The sequence below is a fragment of the Notothenia rossii genome, assembly GCF_949606895.1.
Source record: "Notothenia rossii genome assembly, chromosome: 3".
Classification (NCBI taxonomy): domain Eukaryota; kingdom Metazoa; phylum Chordata; class Actinopteri; order Perciformes; family Nototheniidae; genus Notothenia; species Notothenia rossii.
Genome location: NC_136901.1, coordinates 10178460 through 10202668, shown reverse-complemented (window position 1 = coordinate 10202668; position 24209 = coordinate 10178460). Strand labels below are relative to the sequence as shown.

General features: G+C 42.7%; 2 protein-coding genes across 2 annotated transcripts in view; one reads left to right on the top strand and one right to left on the bottom strand.

Moving 5' to 3' along the window:
* LOC307031537 (ATP-binding cassette sub-family C member 4-like) overlaps nt 1-10729 on the top strand; it is a 36033-nt gene extending 25304 nt beyond the window's left edge. The window contains exons 9-28 of the mRNA XM_079668730.1: nt 466-560; nt 667-753; nt 1345-1441; nt 1764-1964; nt 2318-2452; nt 3468-3505; nt 3612-3715; nt 3804-3950; nt 4170-4249; nt 6552-6702; nt 6783-6902; nt 6985-7095; nt 7230-7330; nt 7605-7796; nt 7870-8025; nt 9117-9206; nt 9292-9464; nt 9555-9660; nt 9743-9877; nt 9962-10729. Of these exons, the coding sequence (XP_079524856.1) occupies nt 466-560; nt 667-753; nt 1345-1441; nt 1764-1964; nt 2318-2452; nt 3468-3505; nt 3612-3715; nt 3804-3950; nt 4170-4249; nt 6552-6702; nt 6783-6902; nt 6985-7095; nt 7230-7330; nt 7605-7796; nt 7870-8025; nt 9117-9206; nt 9292-9464; nt 9555-9660; nt 9743-9877; nt 9962-10051 (2409 nt within the window). The 3' untranslated portion in view covers nt 10052-10729. The remainder of the gene's footprint in view (nt 1-465; nt 561-666; nt 754-1344; nt 1442-1763; nt 1965-2317; nt 2453-3467; nt 3506-3611; nt 3716-3803; nt 3951-4169; nt 4250-6551; nt 6703-6782; nt 6903-6984; nt 7096-7229; nt 7331-7604; nt 7797-7869; nt 8026-9116; nt 9207-9291; nt 9465-9554; nt 9661-9742; nt 9878-9961) is intronic.
* Nucleotides 10730-21337: 10608 nt separating this feature from the next.
* LOC307034608 (ATP-binding cassette sub-family C member 4-like) overlaps nt 21338-24209 on the bottom strand; it is a gene marked incomplete at its 3' end in the record, with an annotated part of 26500 nt that continues 23628 nt past the window's right edge. Inside the window, exon 8 of the mRNA XM_079673437.1 lies at nt 21338-21371. Coding sequence (XP_079529563.1) covers nt 21338-21371 — 34 coding nt within the window. The remainder of the gene's footprint in view (nt 21372-24209) is intronic.

Genomic DNA, 24209 nt, shown 5'->3' with positions numbered 1-24209 from the left:
GAAAATGGAATGGGAAACTTTCCATCACCATTTCAATCAACAAATTCAACGTTTTTTCTTATGTCAAGAACAGACAAAGACCCAGGGAGATTTAGTTATATGCATCTATTTATCATATACAGATATGTTCCTGCATGAAGTGGCGTTGAGAGAAACGAGTTGCGAGGTTGTTAAATGTACAGCGTGTGCTCTCTTTGGCACATGTTTAGACATGTAGGGCCAGAGGGCTACACTGCCTCTGCAGTTCCTCCTCTTAGTTGTGCAGCCTCGGGCTATTATCACAGAGCTGTGTCTGTTGCTCAGTCAGGTGATACCTTCTCTGCAGTCTCTTCTGTCTTAATGTTATTTGTTTAATTTCAGAAATGAAAAAAGAAGATGTAAAACAAGTTCAGTGTGATTTCCCCCTCCCCCTTCTATTTAATTGTTTTTGAGTTCTACATTCATTGTATTGTTGTGTGAGTGCAGGACATGGAGCTGCTCCCAGATGGAGACCTGACACTGATCGGGGACAGAGGGGCCACCCTCAGCGGGGGACAGAAAGCTCGGGTCAACCTGGCCAGGTGAGACAACTGTCATCTCTTGTTAAACAAAAATAACACTTCCAAAAAATGAATATGTATATTTGTTTGTTTATTACACTATTGACTGGGATTGATGTGTTTTCAGGGCTGTGTATCAGGACGCAGACATCTACCTGCTGGATGACCCTCTGAGCGCCGTGGACGCAGAGGTGGGGAGACACCTGTTTGAGAAGTGAGTGATTTGAGAGTAATGTAAAACGTTTCAGGCCCGAAGTGTGTGTACATGCACATAGTAGAGCAGCAGGTTACAGCACAAGGATCGATCAGACTCCAGTCTCTTTGTATTCAAACAGAAAAATGCGGTGTTCTGGTTAACTCCCCGTGAGAGAGAGCTTCCAGTTAGATCTCAGCAGTAGAAAAAGGTTCATCTGTTTTCAGCATGCTGCTATACAGTTTACACTGAGGGCTATGCCTCTCAAGTGAGAGCAGAGAAGTTTTTCAGGGAAGAAAAAGTTTCCAGTGTTTTTAAAAGGCCAGACCAGAGGCTAAGGCAGGAAGAGGTGCGGTGCTGTTACTGTCAGCAGGACAATCGGAGTTGACCCACTGCTTCCTGTTACCTTCCGCTCGGATAATACAGTGACATTATGTAACAACTATAATATATATTGGACACACACTGATACAGTAGATCGACTTAAGATTGCTGCTCTGTTATAAGGCGGGGGGGGGGGGGGGGGGGGGGGGGGCTCTGAACTATCTAGATAAATAGCACTACAGGCTGTCACTCCAATCGACTCAAAGTTCAATGTCCGTGTGTCCTCAGGTGTATCTGCGGTCTGCTGAAGAACAAGCTTCGTGTCCTGGTAACCCACCAGCTTCAGTACCTGCAGGCAGCCGACCAGATTATCGTCCTCAAGGAGGTCGGTGTCTCTACAGAGCAACATAACATGTGCAGCACTATGTGCAGCCTTTACACTCGGATTCACTCTCCAGCACCAAGTGGCAAAAACACCTCGTACACATCTGGGAGAAAAGAGAGCATAAAGTCACGTTGAACATCACTTCTTGTTGAGGTCACTAACAGGAAGCCAGACTGTTTGTGTTTGAAGACGTCAGCACCATTAACTTTAAACCTGTCGGAGTGCGTTTACATGGAGAGATAGTGTTTGTGTGTCGGCAGCGCTGATGTAAACACAGTCACAGATGTGCACAGTATCCTAACTGTGTGTGTGTTTGTGTCAGGGTCACATGGTTGCTAAGGGGACGTATGCAGAGCTGCAGCGGTCGGGGGTGGACTTCACCTCCTTGCTGCAGCAAGTGGAAGAGGAGGAGCAGCAGCCGGCTCCTCAGGAAGTGTCTGTGAGGAAGAGAACTCTGTCCCAGAACTCTGCGCTCTCTCAGTCGTCCTCCGTGCTCTCGGTCAAAGACGGAGACCATTTACCGGTTTGTACATCATCTCCCCTCTCTGGCAATGCTGCGGCATTTGTATGGCAGTGGAACGGCAAAGAAAGCGGCACAAGCTGCCACGCGAGTATTACTAGCCGAAATGATACGGAGGGGAATGACAGTGTGGGAAATGTGTCTGAATTCAGATATCATCCAATCTATTCCATTTATTCCTGTTCCGTTTATTATAGTATAATACTATTCATTTTAAAAATTGTTTAAGATTAGCCGATGCCAATATTCTTACAATTCAATATTGTATAATACTCCAGAGCCTTGTTAAGTCCAACATTCAAAATCCACAACATTTATTTTATCTCACCAAATGGTCACAATGTTTCTCCACGCAGGCAGAGGCTGTGCATATGGTAGCAGAGGAGAGCGCTCAGGGAAACATCGGAGCGGGTCTGTACGTGAAGTACATGAGAGCTGGAGCCAGCGCAGTGCTTCTGATCTTCCTCATCCTGGTCAACATTCTGGCTCAGGTATGCAGGGAAGGCCAACGGAGGCACCACCAGGTTGAGGAAAAGTAAAATCCTCTGGTATAGCCGAGTGAGAAAATGTGGAAAAGATTCTATACTATATTCCATTGGTTCTCAACTGGTGGGTCGCGGACCAAAAGTGGGTCGCGTACTCGTTTCGAGTGGGTCGCGGATGTGTGAGTGAAGAAAGAAAATTGGAAAAACAAATAGAATTTTCTTTTTTTCTTTTGGGGGAAAAAAGTCAAACTTTTATATTGAAGGCCCAATTTTCTAACGCTGTGCATGCAGTAGGCGTTGGACTGGAAGTACCGGAGACCACTAGTCATGTAGTGATCATCTTCTCAATAAAACATCTTTGCTGATGTTTTTTCGAGTCTTCTGGCCAATCAGAATCAAGATTGTTGCCGGAAGTCCCCATGGAGAATAACTTTGCGGTAGAACTATTCTTTATACATCCATGGGTACAACTTCAGATAAAAAGGAACAAATAATGACACGACCACCGGTTTGATGATTGACAGGTCACAGAACAATGGGGGCTATCTACCCTTACCCACAAAGTAATTCACACAGACTATCTCCTCTTTGCTCTTCTCTCTGTGAGGAGCAGCAAGCTGTCAGAACAAAGTGAAACACAAACAATGGCATAAAATGGGGATGGGTTTTCAGCAGTTGTGCCTTTTTATACAGTTCAGCTTTGATTCCATCATCTCATAAACCTTTTTTTAAAAGCATACTTTAGTTCTGTGAAGGGATATACTGTACTTCACTTGTATTAATATTGTATGCTGAAAAGCGTATATATTACAGCATGATCTTTTGTTGAATAGATTTGAGTGCTTCAAAATGTTGGGTCGCGATTTATTGACCAAGTAAAAAGTGGGTCCCGAGGCCTGACCAGTTGAGAACCACTGCTATATTCTATACACAACAAGTGCATTGATCAATGAATGTAAGAGGAATCGGTCCCCTCTTGAGAGAAACACTAACCGACTGCTTGCTCTTTTCAATTTTCTAGGTGGCATACGTTATGCAGGACTGGTGGTTGGCTCATTGGTAACTATGACGATCACTGAGAAGATGCCATTTTTTAACTTGCCGGTCATTTCTCAGTTCTTTATTTTTGTACAACCTAACTTGTTTTTCCTTTTTGACCAATCAGGGCCGACGAACAAGGGAAGCTGCTGGTGAACGGCACCGTCATCCAGGACGGAAGAAACGTCACGGTGGAGCTGGACACGACGTTCTACCTGGGCATTTACGGAGGTAACCTCAGAACACGCGTGGTTCTTTACACCGCCACCTTGTGCGCATCGGTAGTTAAACAGAGAATATTTTGCCGGGTGTTTTCCAGGTTTGACGGCGGCCACCATCCTGTTCGGTTTTGTGAGGAACATGGTCATGTTCCACGTGCTGGTGAAGAGCGCACAGGCTCTGCACAACCGCATGTTCAACTGCATACTCAGGACGCCCGTGCGCTTCTTTGACATCAATCCCATCGGTAAGCAAAAGTTCAACATGAATTTAGCTGCCGTCAGTTGCCAGATTATTGCCCGTCTCAAGGAATATTTACAGGAGCATATCTGTAAATATACAAGGGGAAATTACATGAAACGAGAAGTTGCCACCTCTAACCACATTGATAAACATAAACTGTAGTGGCGATCGAAGCATGATCTTCTGCTAAGCGGTTTCCATTGTATGTATTTTGTCTCCTCAGGAAGAGTTTTAAACAGGTTTTCAAAGGACATGGGCCAGCTGGATTCTAACATGCCGTGGACTATGGTGGACTTTATTCAGGTGAAGAGTGGTCTCACGGCAGCGAACATGGGGGCCGTTTAGTATATCTTTGTACGGGGCTGTACGGTCGAGTTGAATAAACATTGCACGGCTTCCACACAAAGGAAACTATTAGATTAATAGTAACTTGTTTAAGGCAGTAAACGTGGTGGCATTGATGTTCATTTTATAAGCCATTAGTTTCTTTAATGAATTAAGTGGCAAATGTTCCGTGAGTGGGACAAGCAAGGGTTAAGCAAGGGTTAAGTAAGGGTTAGAAACTATGTTGTATAATGTTAATGAGGGACACACATCAGAAGTAAGTGAGATCATCTATTTAAATGAAGAAATAGGTTCCATGTAGTGATATAATGTAAGTCTGTGTATTTAAAAGACTTGTCAGGAATAGGCATTAAATAATTAGTGAATTAGTGCTGTTGTTTGTGCAGACAGGCAGCAGAGAGGCAGGCAGCAGAGAGGCAGGCAGCAGAGAGGCAGGCAGCAGAGACTGCCACACCTTGTGTTTCATACCTGAAATGGTATCCAGATTTAAAATGCATAGCTTGGCTGAAGGACGTTTTTCTATAAGACAGGGTGTCCGCGGGGTCTTAAAAAGTATTAAAAGTTGATAAATCAATTTAGCGAAAATGAAGGCTATTCAAAAGTATTAAACGGCATTTTCCAAGGTATTACATTTTGTAGCTTGTGTTCAATAAGTATATCAATGGTCCAGAGAGGTTGTATTCTACAGTCTGCCTGAATGTAATCATTGCGTAGGTGTGTAGTGTGATTCTGTGTAGTTTATTTATGGCATCCCGTTGGATTTGACGTCATCTGAACAGGACATCGCACGCTCACTGCTTGATAGCGCGCGACGGCCCGTTTACGTTAAACAGCATCGTTATGGGGAAATGCAAGTTTGCGTCCAAATGGTTGGAAGATAAAGAGGAAGGACAATCAATACTGTATATAGTCAACGTGAGGTGAAGTGTGTCGCCAATGTAACCGGTTAAAACTCAAAGTGGCGATGAGGTCTTAAAATGTATGGAAAGGGTCTTAAAAAAGGTCTTAAAAGGGATTACATCTGACTTCAGGATTCCTGCATATGTAACGTAAGAGATGTGCCCAGAAGTAGATGCTAAACCCAAAGAAAACAGTGACGACTAAGAATGGAGCCACACGAGGACTATAACGCAAACGGACCGAAATCGTTATCAAAAAAGTATTCCGTCCACAGGCACCAGAAACGTGTCCGTTCACACCGAACCGCTCGAAAGCGCTGGAGACGCTGTAGTACATATGCCGGGCCTGTAAATGGCGCTTTACTTCGGCCACAAAATACACCAAAAGCAGCGAAGAAGACTTCTCGCGGATGCATGGTTGTCATGGTTTCCCTTCTGTTTATTCTCCGCGCTGGATTTAGCAGCAGAGGTGGGGTTCCGCCGGTCAAGATGTCAGTTAAAGTTTCAATCTTCCGGACAAAATTAGAAAAGGGCCGGTCAAAAGGTCTTCTTTGTTAGTTATTGAGCTTTAAAACAAATGAATAAACGACTCTATATAATAATATAAGAATAATACACGGAGGACGGAGCCTCTCTTTTCCTCCCCCTCTCCTTACAACCCTTCAGTATCCGTGGTCTCGTACATAGCTACAACTGATCCAGTAATGAGTGACCCGACAGTAAAAATAAACATATTTATAACTAGTTGAGGTAGTTTGAGAGGTAATTAAAATAGCTAAGGGCGATGATCTGACTTGAAGTGTGTGTTTTGTTCCGCTCATCGCTCCATCACAGCGGGTGGAGCTACAGGTTATCATGCAGAGCTGCGTGTCTCCTCTCCTGTCCGATTAGACTTCACTCACGTTTATATCCATATCGATCCAATCTAGCTGGAAGCTCCTGCTGGGTGCACTGTCCTGCGAGATACCGGGACCTGGCTCGAAACACTGGGGCTATTGCGTCATCAGGAAATGATCGTATAGGCGTAAACACGGAGCGTTTCGTTTTGCAGATCTACCCACCTTGGGACCCGTTATCGTTTTCTGCGTTTCCATGTCGGCCTCGTGTGGCCGAACCGTCTATCTGATAGAGAACTGTAGCAGATACGACCGTTATCGTCCTCGTGTGGCTGCAGCCTAAAGCTACGGTAGTTTGTTTCGTCTTCCCTCCCGAGCAAAGAGGTAAATGTCGGGCGAAGGATTGCCTGATTTATTGCCAGAGAGCGACCTTCTGTATAAACTGGAGATAATGACCAGATCGTCTTTAGGAAATTCTTCAGTCATCAGTTCGTCAAACAGTAACGTGTTTCTTTCTCTGCGCAGGTGTTCCTGCAGATCATCGGGACGATAGCCGTGTCAGTGTCGGTGATCCCCTGGATCCTCATCCCCGTGCTTCCTCTGCTGCTCATCTTCATCTACCTGCGGCGCTACTTCCTGCAGACTGCCAGGAACATCAAGCGCCTCGAGGCCACCAGTGAGTCTCCCACAATGCAACAGCGTACTTATCACGCTGCAGGCCGATCGCTCGTGAAACGTTTATCGTCTGTCCCGCAGCTCGGAGTCCCGTGTTCTCCCACCTGTCGTCGTCCCTGCAGGGCCTTTGGACCATTCGAGCCTTTGGAGCACAGGAGAGGTTCCAGAACATCTTTGACGCCCATCAGGACCTCCACTCAGGTTCTCCACAGCTTCAATGCTTTACATTTCCCCGGAGCCTCGCCAGTGCAGCGCGGATAATGTTTTTCTCCGTGTCTAACAGGGGCCTGGTTCCTGTTCCTCACCACCTCTCGCTGGTTTGCTGTGCGTCTGGACGGCATCTGCGCCATCTTTGTTACGACGGTGACCTTTGCCTGCCTTCTGCTCAGAGACCGTGAGGCAGACTTTTGATTCTTAAACGTTAAGCTCTGGCTTTTGACCACCCTCGCAACGAGTGGGAAATGATTCAATAAATAACCATTTATAGACGGAATCAAATCTGTAAAATGTCTGTCCCCCGGTTGTTAGAGCTGGACGCCGGCTCTGTGGGTCTGGCTCTGACGTACTCCGTCACTCTGATGGGCATGTTCCAGTGGGGGGTGAGGCAGAGTGCAGAGGTGGAGAACATGGTAAGCTATTGATAACCAACCTGTAAAGCTTGATATGTTGGCCTCTGCTGGCCTGATTTGTGATTTGTGTGTGTTTTGTGCGGGTCATCTTTATATTCTCCTATTTGCCCTTTTTCGGCCAAGTTGAGAAGTAACAGTCCTCGATAGTGTGTTATTGTGAGTGTTGCCTTAAGGTGACGACGGTTACTGTAATACCGAACACTCGGGAACACACTGTTTGATCTTAATGCGTGTTGTTTTAACATGTAGTCAACCACATCTTTACTGTGTTCAGATGACGTCAGTGGAGAGGGTGGTGGAGTACACTGAGCTGGAGAGCGAGGCACCCTGGGAAACTGAGAAGCGTCCTCCTCCCGATTGGCCCAGCAAAGGCCTGGTGACCTTTGACCGCGTCAGCTTCTCCTACAGCCCAGAGGGCCCGCTGGTGCTGAACAACATGAAGGCAATGTTCAGACCCCAAGAGAAGGTGAGACAGGTTTGAACAGTCCCAGGCTCCAGGACAGTCTACAGGATGTTAAACCTTGTTCTCTGTGTGTCAGGTGGGCATCGTGGGGAGGACGGGCGCCGGGAAGAGCTCTCTGGTGTCGGCTCTGTTCCGCCTGGCCGAGCCTCAGGGGAAGATCTACATAGACGGAGTTCTGACCTCTGAGATCGGCCTCCACGACCTGCGCACCAAGATGTCCATCATCCCTCAGGTGAAAATCCAAAAACCTTGGTTGTAGCGGAATTGTCCAGAAATATTTTCCGATCCACTATTTGTTGTCCTCTGTGTGAAACGTCACGGGGTCGAGGAATAGCGGTTTGGAGAATTAAAAAGGAGATTCCGACTGCACCCTATCTGACGTATTAACGAACGGATGTTATTAATGTGCAGTGTTGGTGCTAGTTACTGAAAACCAGTAACTAGTTACCATTACTAGTTACTTCATTTCAAAAGTAACTCAGTTACTTTACTGATTACTTACACCAAAAACGAATGCGTTACTGTCAACAGTAACGCATTCGTTACTTAAAAAAAGGGCTCCCATTAATGCCCTTATAGCCTTCATTTCAGTACTGTTATTGCATTGGAGAATAATACAATCTGTTGATCAAGAAATAGCAATAGTAGAAATAGTCTGCATGTGTTCTACAACATACCGTGCAATGGCTTTATCAACTTTTCCCTGGCTAGCAGTCCCTCGGTTCAAACCCAGCCGCTGTTGCTGAGGTGGAGGTGGAGTGGCGTCGGATGAGTCTGGGCCTGTGGTCTTAACTACTAGCTTCGTCCCAGCATGTTGTTTCTGCAGCTGTTTCAACAGATTTGAATTGCTATTTTGTAGATAGGATCTTTGACCCGCCAAGACACAACTTACATTTAACTAAAACGTTCTTTTCTTTGTGCTCGACAAAAGTGAAATAGTGAGAATATCTCCAGGCGGAGAAACTCGACTTGAGCTCCTCCGCCGCCATGATAGTCTTGTTAGTAACACAAACACGCCCACAGCGCGTCTCCGCATGTGACACAGGAAGTATCTAAGTACATTTACTCAAGTACTTAAGTACAGTTCTCATCTCTGTTCGCCTCGCTGTTAGCGCCGCTCACCAACGTCTGGGAGCCGAGACTATATAAAAAAAATAACGCACCATGTAGTAACGGTAACTGAGTTACTGAATTTAAAAAAGAATGCATTAGAGTACTAGTTACTGCCAAAGATAACGGTGTTACAGTAACACTGTTGATGTGCGTCTACCAATTACATTAAGTCAACTGATTCATAACTTACTTTGACTCCCTTTTCCCCAGGACCCGGTGCTGTTTACAGGCTCCATGAGGAAGAACCTGGATCCCTTCGGCCAGCACTCTGACGAGGACCTGTGGAGGGCTCTGGAGGAGGTCGGTACCCCCCGTCTGTCCTGCAGTTCAGTGAGATCTCACTCTGCTCGGTGCATCGGGCTAACTCCTCCTTTCCCTCCCGCAGGTGCAGCTCAAGTCGGTGGTGGAGGAGCTGCCCAGGAAGTTGGAGACGGTGCTGGCCGAGTCGGGGTCCAACTTCAGCGTGGGCCAGAGGCAGCTGGTGTGTCTGGCCCGGGCCGTCCTCCGACAGAACCGCATCCTGGTCATCGACGAGGCCACGGCCAACGTGGACCCCAGGTACCGCTCGGCAAGATCTCGCTTCGCTTATTTTTAAGCTTAAATCGTTCGGTCTACAGATGTCCTTATTGTTACCCTGTCTCTCTACAGGACGGATGAACTGATCCAGAAAACCATTCGGGACAAGTTCAGAGAGTGCACCGTGCTCACCATCGCTCACCGCCTCAACACCATCATAGACAGCGACAGGATCATGGTCAGTCCTAGAGTCACAAACGTCGACAAACGAGCCTCTGTACTGTTATATGATAACTCATTGAGTCTCATTTGGTCCCCAGGTGCTAGATGCAGGGAGAATTCAGGCCTATGATGCACCTTACACGCTGCTTCAAGATCCAGAAGGAATCTTTTGCAAAATGGTGCTGCAGACCGGCAGGCAGGAGGCGGCAGCGTTACTGCAAGCGGCCAAACAGGTGGGTCCCGCCCTCTGCAAACATTTTACATAAAAGGTACAAAAACGTTTTCCCATCTCACTTTACAAACTCTTTGCTTTTCAGGCATACAACAGCAAAAGCCGTCCTGACGTCGCTAACGGACACGCGGAGACGGCAGATGGTCACTTGGTGATCTTTGAGACGGCGCTGTGAGCTCGTGGAGGGGATTCCTCGGATGTCACAAAGTGCCTTCGCGCTCGCAAATGGCCGACTGAAAGACTTGGTCGCTGTAGACCGTCCGGATACGGGACCCTGAGAGGCCCTCCGCTCGCTGTGCCTCAGCCAAATGTACACGTGCACATTTAGCCCACTCAGAGAGTGACAGCTTCAAATACATGGCTATTTATTTACCGTGCTGTACGTTTGCCCTCTGTCTGATGATGCCTTGAAGAAGTTGCTTATTTAATATATATATACGGTATATATATACACACACATGAGTGCCTTATTTTAAGTTTGCACATGTGACAAGGCCAGTGTCTGATCTATCCGTAGTAGCCTTGTGTCTGTTCGTACATACGGGTAGTATTATTGCACGCCGCTGATCCTTGTCAAATCAAACTCAAAACAAATGTTTCGGCAATCTCGTTACTAATTGTTTTTGTACAATCCTGTTGACATTTCAGTCATCTACACAAGTTTAGAACTGCACTACATCAATCTTCGGACTTAACAGTTTCCATGTGAGGACGTGTCCAATTCTGAGGACGTGTCCAATTCATTTGTTAGAATGACATTACACTTTTAATTACTTTTTAGTTGGTTTACCAATTTGTCTTAAATATGTTTGTAACTTTGTTCTCAAATGCTGAATACAAATTTTACATCTTGCACTGATGTCATTTGGTTCTTTTACACACTATATCTATACATAAACTCATACCTTTACCTTCAGGAAAGGGATACGTGAGCTACCATTCCACAACATAGATCTGATATTACAGCCCCTCTATTGTTCACTTGACTGCTGCACATTTAACATAATACTAGTAATTACCATCAGTTTGCTGCACCTTCACTAAGACATCGTTTGTATGTTTAATTTGCTTCAATCGGCTGTGTAACCATCAGAGGTGGGAGAAATTGTCAGATCTTCTACTTGAGTAAAATTAGAAGTACCAGAGGAGGAATACTCTGTTACAGTAAAAGTCCTGCATTCAAAATGTTTCTCAAGTAAAAGTACTAAAGTGTTAGAATCAAAGTATACTAAAAGTAGTCATTGTGCAGATTGGTCCATTTCAGAATAATATATATGATATATTTTGAGCTGGTAAAGGTGCAGCTAGTTTGAATGACTTTGTATACTGCAGGGTAGCTTGTGAATTTACTCCAGGTGGAACTAAAGTCTGATTTAAGAGTTGATTATATTTCACATCATTAATCAAAATCTGTAAAGTAACTAAAGCTGTTAAACAAATGTAGTGTATTAAAATTGCATGATTTAACTCTGAATTGTATTGGAGTAGAAGTACAAAGTAGCATTAATAATGTAAATGTACATAGTTACTTTATACTTGGTCTTATTTTAAAGCCAACTCTAGATTTTTACAAGACAAAATTCCCACTAAAGAGTGCAAAGCAATGAGGTAGCACTTACAATAAATAATCCTATATGTACTCAAAATTAACATTTACTCTCAACACTCCTGATTGGTAACACGATGCTAAATGTTGTCCTTAAAGTTCACAACAGTGACATAAAAAAATAACGTGCAATGCAAACCACTTGTATATGAAAAGGCTTTATTTTGTCAGTAGCATTAATGTCAGTCTACACATAGATAAACTATTCCCCAAATCCAACCCTCTAATACAGGGGTTCCAAAGTGGGGGTCGCGAGACCCCGAGTGGGGGTCGTGAGATGATTACAAAATAAAAATGAAAAAAAAAAAAAAAAAAAGATTAAAAAAAATTGAATAATTTTTTTTAAATTATTATTAATAATAACGTTTGCATAGACATTTTCAGGGGCGGACTAGCCATCTGTATAATTTGACAATCCACTAGCGCAGTGTTTTTCAAACTTTTTCATACCAAGGACCACCTAACCAATAAAAAACACTCATGGACCACCTAACTCCACAAATATCCCAAAACAATAGGCCTGCTTACCAATTCCAACAGTATATAACAAATTACAGCCTAATAATGACAGTTTAACCTTCTCTATATCGCCTCGTTCACACATTAAATCAACAATACAAATACAGATTGCATTTAGTTCAAATGCGATTTAAAATCCTCTCAGGTTTTACACTTCTTATTATGAAATGTAGAATACATTTATTATGTAGAATTATTTTAAACACGAGTTTATATCCGAGCCAACAGACTCACAGATTGTTGGCTACTGAGAGATATGCAAAATACACCGCATGTAGTACGACACAAACCTCCGCTGTGGATTTTCAAAACAAAATACAATAAAACTATGCTCGCAGGCCCAAGTTTAACTCTCTGAGGCCTGCATGGTCTGTCTACAAAACAAAAATAAAAAAACGTTTATGCAGCCCCAACAACTGCCTCTGATCATCAACAGACTTCATGCAATGCTTCATCAGATGCATATATTAGATAATAATCTCTATCTTACTCCTCACACATCTAAATCTACTTTCAGCATGGATAAATGTTCATAAAATACATCCATTATTTGTTCTATATGCTTCTTGAAATCCTAAAAAACACATCGTTTTTCTAGAACAGATTACAAATCGCCTGAAAATGGTACAACCCAGGGGGGGGATTGAGGGAGGCGCTCGTGAATTGTTTTTACGGAAACAGAGGGGTTTTAGGTTGCCATAAGGCTGTTGACGGTCTTATTATAGGCTGCATCCATTGGTTGGTTTTGTGGCCCATTTGTAACGTTGTGCCAACTTGGGCAAGCATGCAGGCAAACTTCAGGAGCGCACACAGGGTGGAGTGAGGTTGAGCGATGGAGAGAAAGGGAGAGAGAGAGATTGAGCGAGGCAGATAGCGTGTGCAGCAGAGCCGGAGTTTGTGAGAGAGCCGGCTTGAGTCAATTTCTCTTCAAAATAGAATTGATTGCCAGCCTCCCTTGTCCCTGGCAAATCAGTTACGTTGGTAACGTAACTGATTTCTTCTAATGTGCCTGCCTGCATCTGGCGCTGAGTTGCCATATTCCTTTCATGAACAACTTCCTGATATCCATTGTTGCAGATAAATATAAATGATAATAGCCAAACTAACCTAGCAAGTGTAAACTGACAGGCTGCTGTGCCGCATCTCACTCCTACCACGCCGGTTATCACTTTAGTAAGTCAACCCTCAGTCTTTTTGGAACGATGGTGGAGTGTTTGAAACATGTGCAGACTGCAGCAGGGACCTGTTGAAGATATCCGTGAACACCTCTGCCGGCTAAATTGCACACAGCCTGAGAACACGGCCATTGTGCATTTTGAAACATACAGTAGGACGACAATTTAACTAAACTCAATAACTACTGTATTTCTGTCAATATTGTTTATTATTTGTATTATTTGTACTTCAACTGTGTATTTCCACATTATGCACCTTTATGCCTTTACTCACTCCATTGCGGAGGAACATTCGTACTTTTTACCACACCATTTATTTTTACAGTTTCTAAAAACCTAATTTAACAAATAAATGATGATATATTACTATAGGTTATGCTGCTGAGCATGGTTAGGCAACGTGGGGTTTATAAAGTAATCCAAATAAACCTTTATCAGCTGCAACATTAAAGTGATAAACACATGAATGCATCAATAAATATTAGTACTTTGAGTCCTTGTATATTTTTGTACTTGCCTGACATTATGTCATCTTTTTTTACCTCTTTTTTTAAATGTGCCTTTCATTCACAGTGGAAAAGCATGGTTAACGTTGCATTTGTTTAATGAAAAGCCAGGAGTCCATGGTAGCTGTTCTAGGCACAGCTTTATGACAAATGATGCAATTACTTTTTTTACATGTCCTTTTTGAAACATAGTCTCAGACAGTTGGACAATGACCATCGACTGTCTCCGATCTGATAGCTCAGAGTGATACTACGCTGCTCAGCTAAACAGAGGTTTAAGGTTTGATCCCCATGAGGTGCAGGGATTTTCTGGAGTCCAAGACCCAACGTGTGGAATTATATTACCAAACGCAACACATATGGGCCAGGTCAAATGGCTGACTGGGATAAGCACTGCCTTGAAGACTGGAGATTCTTGACAACCCTCTTAACAGAGTTTTTCATTTAAAAATGTTGGTAGCACAACAACAATGTCCTTGTGTGACATGCTTACAAGGACAGTTTTCAGATGGACTGCACTATGACTTATTTTATTTCCTTTTTTACATTTGTATTTGTCACATAATCTACCAAACAATCTAATAGCTCAGAGTGATACAACGCTGCTCAGGTGAGCTGAGGTTGTGGGTTTGATCCCCATGAGGTGCATTGATTTTTGGAAGTTCAACAACCAAAGTGCAGAATTAGATTACCAAACGAAGATTTATTTGCCCAGTTCAAATGGCTCACTGGGATAAAACACTGCCTTGAAGACTGCAGGTTGTGGGTTCAACCTTCTTTATTTGCACTGGTTTTCAGGAAAAGCATCAAAATGATGTGAAAAAAGCGTAGAGAAGAGTTTTTCATTTATAAATGTTGGTGGCACAACTATGACATACTTACAAGGATAGTTTTATTGGATGCACTGCACAATAACTTGTTCTATTTCCTTTTTTACATTTTCATTGTGACATAATCTATCAAACAACCTGAGACTGTCACAAATGAAATAGCTCAGTGGGATACAACGCTGCTCAGGTTTTCAGGAGTCTTGGGTTCGATCCTCATGAGGTCCATGCATTTTCTAATTTAACCATCCAAAGTAGAGAATTAATTTACCAAAGGAGACACAACAGTCTCTAGTCAATTGGCTCAGAGGGATAGAGCACAGACTGTGAGACTGAAGGTTGTGGGTTTGAAGATTTTCAGGTAAACTAATGTTGAAGGTCCAAAATCCCAAGTGAACAGGCCATAAGCTCTACGAAACTTTAATGTCTCAGGACAGATGGAGCAGAGGCATAGAAGACATGTTAGAAAGCCTGAGGTTGTGTGTTCGAATCCTCGTGAGCTATAGTGATTTTTGAAGTGCTTTACTCAAAATGAAAAAGATAAATATGCCTGGAGCACAGGTCTTCATGTACATGTGTTGGTGGCCGGATTGGGTCTGTTCTCGGCATTAAGGTGCCCGTGCCGAGTTCAGGTCTGCTGCTTAGCATTTACGGGGCTTGAGACTCGGAGTAGCTGCTGCAGTTAGTGCATAGTAGATGAGGCAGGTAGTTCATAGTAAGTGAGGCAGGTAGCTGTGGCAGTAAGTGCATAGTAGATGAAGCAAAACGGATTTTGTGAAAAGTAGATATGAGCAGGTTTCAGAATATTTTGTTTTGAAGATTTTGATTGGCCGGGGTGAGGATAGGGTGAGGGGTTGGGGTAAGGTTAAGGTTAAGGGGAATCGTAGTGGAGTTTAAAATGTGAATATCTGGCGCTACTCGTGGGCATCCATATAGAACCTGGTCTGGGTGATAGCTTGCCCAACAAAAATCCGAGCTTCCTCCTTCCGAAGGTGCCCACCGAGTTTGAGGCAAATCGGTTGTGCACATTCTGGTCTGCCTTGTTACTGCAATTGGACTTCGAAAACTTGAAATGGTCATAAGTCGTTCCAACGGGTGGGCACATACACTTGGTGTGTATGTTGCCCCCGCCCCCCTGAAGGTGCCCACAGAGTTTGAGGCAAATCGGTTGTGCACATTCTGGACAACCTGTTTTCCTTGAATAACTTTTGACAGGAAGCTCGGATTGGTTCGGGACCAATTTCTGCCCCCCCACCCTATTTGAGTACACCCCCCCCCCCCCCCAATGTTTACAAATTCCGCATCCAACGGTACCAAACAATGTGTCATTTGGAAGGTGTTTTTGAAAAATATCACAAAAAATGTCACATTTGTGAGATTCTCTGCCCAACAAAAATCCCCCACACTTTGACGCTGCGGAAAACACCTTCCAAATGACACATTGTTTGGTACCATTGGATGCGGAATCTGTAAACATTGGGGTGGGGGTGCTAAACAGTCGCGGGTGTGTGTGGGGGGGGGCTAAAAATCGCTCCCGAACCTATCTGAGCTTCCTGTCAAAAGTTATTCAAGGAAAACGGGATTTGCCTCAAACTCGGTGGGCATCCATATTGAACCTGGTCTGGGTGATAGCTTAGGCCCCGGCCTATATGTGTGTGAAATGTGGGCCCCGTGGCGGTCTGCCTTGTTACTGCAATTGGACTTTAAAAACTTGAAATGGTCATAAGTCGTTCCAACGGGTGGGCACACATACCCAACTTGGTGTGTGTGTTGCCCCCCCCCGCCCCCGAAGGTGCCCACCGAGTTTGAGGCAAATCGGTTGTGCACATTCTGGACAACCTGTGTTCCTTGAATGACTTTTGACACGAAGCTTGGATGGGTTCGGGACCAATTCCTAGCCCCCCCCCCCCCCCCCCCTATTTCACTAAACCCCCCAATGTTTACAAATTCCGCATCCAACGGTGCCAAACAACGCGTCATTTGGAAGGTGTTTTTGAAAAATGTCACAAAAAATGTCACATTTGTGAGATTCTCTGCCCAACAAAAATCCCCCACACTTTGACGCTGCGGAAAACACCTTCCAAATGACACATTGTTTGGTACCATTGGATGCGGAATCTGTAAACATTGGGGTCGGGGTGCTAAACAGTCGCGGGTGTGGAATGGGTGGGGGCTAAAAATGGCTCCTGAACCTATCCGAGCTTCCTGTCAAAAGTTATTCAAGGAAACGGGATTTGCCTCAAACTCGGTGGGCATCCATATGGAACCTGGTCTGGGTGATAGCTTAGGCCCCGGCCTATATGTGTGTGAAATGTGGGCCCCGTGGCGGTCTGCCTTGTTACCGTAATTGGACTTTGAAAACTTGAAATGGTCATAAGTCGCTCCGACGGGTGGGCATACATACCCCACTTAGTGTTTGTGTTACCCCCGCCCCCCTGAAGGTGCCCACAGAGTTTGAGGCAAATCGGTTGTGCACATTCTGGACAACCTGTTTTCCATGAATAACTTTTGACAGGAAGCTCGGATTGGTTCGGGACCAATTTCTAGCCCCCCGCCTATTTGAGTACACCCCCCAAATATTTACAAATTCCGCATCCAACGGTACCAAACAATGTGTCATTTGGAAGGTGTTTTTGAAAAATGTCACAAAAAATGTCACATTTGTGAGACTCTCTGCCCAACAAAAATCCCCCACACTTTGACGCTGCGGAAAACACCTTCCAAATGACACATTGTTTGGTACCATTGGATGCGCAATCTGTAAACATTGGGGTGGGGGTGCTAAAAGAATCTCGGTTTTTTTTTTGGGGGGGGGGGCTAAAAATTGGTCCCGAACCTATCCGAGCTTCCTGTCAAAAGTTATTCAAGGAAAATGGGATTTGCCTCAAACTCGGTGGGCATCCATATGGAACCTGGTCTGGGTGATAGCTTAGGCCCCTGTGAAATGTGGGCCCCATGGCTGTCTGCCTTGTTACTGCAATTGGACTTTGAAAACTTGAAATGGTCATAAGTCGTTCCAACGGGTGGGCACACATACCCCACTTGGTGTGTATGTTGCCCCTGCCCCCCTGAAGGTGCCCACCGAGTTTGAGGCAAATCGGTTGTGCACATTCTGGACAACCCGTTTTACCATTGGATGCGGAACCGTAAACATTGGGGGGACTGTGCCAACATTTTTGGGGGGGGGGCAAAAAATCGGTCCCGAACCTATCCGAGCTTCCTGTCAAAATGTATTCAAGGAAAACGGGATTTGTGTCATTTGGAAGGTGTTTTTGAAAAATGTCACAAAAAATGTCACATTTGTGAGATTTTTCAGGACCAAAAAGAAGCAACAAATCAGAAAAAAGCAAAAAATTAAGATATTTTTCAATTTTTTTCATCCTGATCTACTCGTTCTGCTCTCCTACGCTACGTGCCTCGCATACTCTTCCTGCCTCTCTTATCCTACCCGACGTTTCCTGTCTCACTTACTGTGAAGTACCTGCCTCATCTACTGTTTACTACCTGTCTCACTTACTATGAACTACCTGCCTCCCTTACTGTGCACTACCTGCCTCACTTAGTATGCCTAATTCAGCTATTCCGAGTCTCGAACCCCGTACCTGCTAAGCAGCAGACCTGAACTCGACACAGGCGCCTTAATGCCGAGAACAGACCCAATCCGGCCACCAATACTCCTGCTCATCTGAGCAGCATTGTATCCCACTGAGCTATTTCATTTGTGAAAGGGTTGTTTGGTAGATTATATCACAAAGAAAAATGTAAAAAAGGAAATAAAATAAGTCATAGAGCAATCCATCAGAAAAAAAGTGTCCTTGTCATACAATTGTGCCACAAACATTTTTAAATGAAAATCTCTTCTTTATGCGTTTTTCACACCATTTTGGATGTTTTACCTGAAAACCAGTGCAAATAAAGAGAATTGAACCAAGAACCTCCGACCTTCAAGGCAGTGTTCTATCCCAGTTAGCCATTTGACCTGGGCCAGTACATTCCCTTTGAGCTTGCCCAGAAAAAATAAGGATCAAAGCAGAAAGCTGAAACATGCGACGTGCAGTCAAGTATATACAGTACAAATCAAATTTTAATTATACAATTATCAAAAGTGCAATATTAAGTTTGTCGCTAGCTCAAAAACTATGTCCACACCATTTTAAACTATTTTAAATGAACAAAGAACAAACGTGTTGTAAACAGAAAGGGACAAAACCCTAACTATAGGAAGCGCAGTCAAGTGTATTCAGTACATCAGGTGAAACCACATTTAAATTCTAAGAAGTGCAACATTAAGTTTGTCACTAGATCAAAAACTATGTACACACATTTTTTAAACACTTTTAAATGAACAGAGCTGTTTTAAAACACTCTGAGAGACAAATAAACTCCAACACTTGGCAACTGATTAACTTTTTTTTTGTGGAGGCTGACTTGATGCCCTCAGTGCCCCTCTGTTCCCTTTGAATGCCTGAAAATAACAGAGAAGATATTATCATTAACATTGCTGGGTTATTGGGTGATTTTTAACACCAGCCGACGTGCGCTGTATACCCAATGTGGACCTGGCAACCGCATTTATAGCGCATTACATTACATGTTACTTGTTAGACGCTTTTATCCAAAGCGACTTACATACTCAATACTGTGGGGAATCCCCACGGAGGGATTTTGACAGGGTTGTTGCACAAAAGATCCAAGCGCGCACAGAAGAAATCTGAGAGCAGACATTTCACGAGCGCACAGAAACAGCCTGAGTGCAAGGAGAGGGTTTTAAACTGGAACACAGGAAACCTGAAAGCAGAAATATATCTGAGTGCAAGCGTACAGTTTGAGCAGAAGCAGAGCAAATCTAAGTGCAAGCAGGCACTATTTGAGCGTGAGGACAGGGTTTGAGGGAAAGAAATACATATTCTGAACGTGAAATCAATAAAGTATGCTCTCAAATTTAAAGACCAGGCTCTTGAATAAAGATAGGGAATAACCCCCATATGTATTCCTATGTGCATCACACTGCAGCAGTCACGTCCGTGCGGCTGATACTTTATCTCGCTTTCCTTCTCATACTGCCTGTCACTTTCCCTCTAATCTTCCTGTCGTTATTGTTTCTCTGTTTTTCTCCCGGCCGTTTTAAAAACATTTCAGGCTAGTAAAAGTTGAAACACCGCTCTGTGCCGCTGCAGAATGTAGTGGACTCGCGGGAGCGAGTCGAGGACGCGCGAGAGCGCGCAGCTGGCGGTCCGCTCCGGGGCTCTGTCAGCATTTCATCCAACTTTGCATTTACGAAACAATTTCAAAACAAACCCTGACAAACTCACAAAAACACAAAACAAATGATTCAAATGAGTGACTTACTTTTCCGCCGTCAAAACACTGCTTCTTGAAAGACTCTTCTTTGCAGATGAAAAAATCCTTCGATTTGTCCCGATGCAGAGGATGTTTTGTTTGGAGATGCTGGTCCAATTTATTCATTTTCAAGCTTTCGTTACTGAGCACCTCTCCACATAAAACACACTGAGGCCGCTCCTCTCCATTTCTAACAGCTTTTGTGAAGCCAACGTTTAAAAACTCCTCTTTGTATCGTCTTTCTGCCATCATGTACGATCGGGATTAATCAACAGACAATAAACAGACAGCGCGAAAACTTTCGCGGGGGACGCGTCAGAGCTGATACAAATACTATCTTTTATTTTTAGTTTATTTGTATTTAGAAAATTAAATCATTCAATATACAATGCTATATTGCATAATTTCATTTTCAAAATAAAAAATAAAATACAAAAATTATTAAAAAATTGTATTTGCAACGCAGCCATCAGCTCTGACGCTGTGTGCGTGTAGCAATGCATTTAACTGCGACCCAATCAAAACGGGTCCGCGACCCAAAATGGGTCGAGACCCTGAGGTTGGGAAAGGCTGTTCTAGACAGCGGAACCATCCAGGAGTTAGACCGGCCCTTTAACCTGCTGCAGAACATGGTTGGAAAAATCACTGCACCTCATGAGGATCGAACCTATGACTTCAGTGTTTCAGAAAATACTTGTATCTCCTGAGCTATCAGATCTGAGATTTCTGGTAGATTTTGTGTCACGATCTTTGCATATTTTAGTCATTTATTATGGGTATTGGACTTTAAAAACCCAAGTGTCGAACCCACAACATCAGCTCTACTGAGCTTCCTCATAAGTCCATGAGCAATATGACATCTCATAGAAACGTCTAAATATAATAACCTTTCAAAGTAATTTTCTTTGTGGTAGACCCAAGTAGGAACCAAACACACAACCTCACCTCGCACACATCTTCCACTCTGAGCTATATTACTGAACACACTTCACAGTTGTTAGGGACACATTTGTTCTTCTTGTCGGAAATTGGATTTATAAAGTTACTGCACCTAATAAGAATCAAACACACAACCTCAGATCTTCAAACCAGACTCGTACCACTCTGAGCTGTATGATCAGATGTGCTTTCCTTATTTTTGTTAAATCTTTTGATTACTTATCTTTGGCTATTGGATCCTGAACCACAGTACATTGATACAAAATATTGCACACTGTGGGAGTTTTACTCACAACCTCATACTTTCTGAGAGCTTCTTTATCACACTGAGCTAATCCATCTGACAGGCAGTCAGTCTTTAATGTCTATCTGAGGGTCTTCCAGTGTTTATAGAAATATTCTATTATCTTTTTTGGACCTTTTTACTTTAGATTTGTATGTTTGTATACATCAATTATTTAATATTTACCCCAGGATATTTGAGAAATATTTCTGATTCCGATTAAGACTCAGTAAATATAAATAACAAAGATATAATCGCATGATTCGTTATTTCATCTTCATGATCTTGGAGATCTCCTTCCTAAATGGAAGCAGAGAATTACAACATTCACACACTGATTTTAAGAAAATAAATCTTATCACAATTTGCTGTTCTTGGCACTGGGTTGCAAGCAAACCAAATACTGTGTGTCCAAACAGCAGCACTAACAATAGAACAAAACATAATGGGTGATGCAGCTTGTAGTCGCTGATTGAAATTGGGGAAAGTACTGTAGTCCGTTAAAGTTAACCTAAACAAACATTTGATGCTTAATACTACTTTTAACTTATTTCACAATGCTAGCATGACACAGCTGAGGATTCTGGGAACTCTTTGTTTGTTTGTTTGTTTATATATATCTAAAGATTGCTAGATTCAGTGCATTTACCTCTGTTAATTATAGTAAAGTAAATGCAAAGGGCTCTAAACCTTTTGGAATTCTTAACATTGTTATTCATTTGAATAAATGAAACACCTAAGTTTCCTATCTTTCCCAGTAGAGCACACACGGTGCGCACATTTGGTTGGTTGATTTATGAGTTATGGAGGATAAAACCATGGGTTGCTTAATCTTCATAAACCAGTAAGTACTGTTATAACTTGTTACAAATGGTATGCCTCATATCTTGGCATTTGGAAATATAATAACCACCTGTTGGTCATTTTAGAAAACATCTATGGAAAAATGATCTTTTAGCATTTTCTTATCAAATGGGCCACAAATAAACACAAATAAAAAAAAGTTTTGTTTTTATGAGCCTCCACCAACTGGTCGAGCTGGCCTTCTATGGTGAAAGTACATTTTCAACAATCATCATATACAGTACAGCATCAAACTCAAATAAAACACACTCATACATTTGTTTCTTTTATGGAAAATGAGCAATATATGCAACCAGATATTCATAAAAGATAATAAATTATAATTGTAAAAAAAAAATAATGGAAAAAAGTAATGTAAAGTGTTTTTCATGATAAAAAAAATACTTGCTCATCTTACTGTATATGCTGAATTAGCCTAACAGGAAACCACTGGCCTAACAGCAAATGTCTATATCCTGTGTTGGCCTAACTTGCTCATCTGTGTGCAATTTTGGGCTGAATGCCATGCATGAAAGGTGCTATATAAATTATTATCACTCTTTCACTCTGAGACTCATAAGGCAGTACTAGATTTAGTAATATTACCATGAATCTAGCCATTTATTTACCATATTTTATTGGAAAACATCTCTGAAACTCGGAAAAAGTCATATTGCTAGCTTACCATAAAAGGCCAATTCCACCGATTGGTTGAGCATATTGTCAAAAACATAATTACACCCTTGTTAAAACTTTTTTTGTGCATCAAGTTATCTAATTATGTTCAGTCAGTGCCCTGCCACTAAAATATGTCAAAAAGGATATGGTTACCTTACAAAAGTTGACCAAAAAGAGTGATTTCTTCAGCAGTGATGTTTAGCATTGCCAACTTTCTCAGTTGAAGCTAGCTCAAGGACATTCTGTTTGAACCACAGTGACATCTAGAGGTTGTTTTGTGCATAACATGTCAACCAAAGGGTAGAGCTGGCTGAATCAGATGGAGTTCAATTATTATAAAAAAAATTTCAACAAGATATCAAGACACAAAATGTGCTCTACCAAATGGTGGTGCTGGCAGTTAAAGGGTTAAAAACGTATTTTCGGAAAAAGTTTATTATACAGTTCATTTAAAAAAAACCCGTTACTATTCAAACTCTTTACTGACTGCTAAACTGGAACATTAATTATTAAAGGCTAACTAAAGAACTGAACAGCTTTCAATTTTCTACATTTTCTGTACATTTAGATTTTTGGTTGGTCGAAGTTTTAGATAACTTTAAATATTGCAACAACAAAAAAAAAAAAAAAAAAAAAAAAGCTTACCTAAAAATGGTCATTCAAAAATAAAAATAACGATAGGAACGTTTTAAGGAATTTTATTTCAATATGGCCATCATCGTTTAAAGAAATGGTAATAGAAAAAACAAACTGACACATGGTATCAATGGTATGACATTGAAAATATTTTCTCCACAAACATCCTGCCATTTGGAATGAATTCATTCATCTACTGAAAAACCACAGAAATAAACACAGCATTTAGAATAAACAGTTCTGTTTTGGGCTGAGATATGATTTTAAATACATAAACATCCTCCAACATATCCAGAACTCTGCTGCCCGCCTCCTCACCCACACCCGCACCCAAGACCACATCACTCCCATCCTCCAGAACCTCCACTGGCTCCCCGTCCGTCAAAGAATCCACTTCAAAGTCCTCCTCATTATTTACAAAGCCCTCAACAACCAGGCCCCCCCCTACCTCACAGACCTGCTGCACCACCACACCCATTCCCGCTGCCTCCGCTCATCAGAAGCCAACCTCCTATCCATCCCCACCCGCACCAATCGCCGGACCTGGGGGGACAGAGACTTCTCCGTCGCTGCCCCCTCCCTCTGGAACTCACTCCCACAACCCATCAGAGACTGCACCGACCTCACCACCTTAAAAAAACTCACAAAAACTCACCTCTTCAATCTGGCTTTTCATGTGTGATGGTTTTTGTATTATTTGACTTTAACTTTAACTATATATGTATTTGTTGTTCCTTTCTTCTCTTTTCTTTTCTCTTCACTATTATCTGTAAAGCGTCTTTGAGCACCTGTAAAAGCGCTAACAAATTAAATCTATTATTATTATTATTATAAAAAAACTTACATCATAGGTCTCATTTTACTGCAGTAAGAAAAAAGCAGCATTTAAAAAACAACTAAACAGACATTAAAAATGTAAAAAGCTTAATAACTTTAAGATGACTAACACACGATTGACAATCACCACATTTTTACACATGT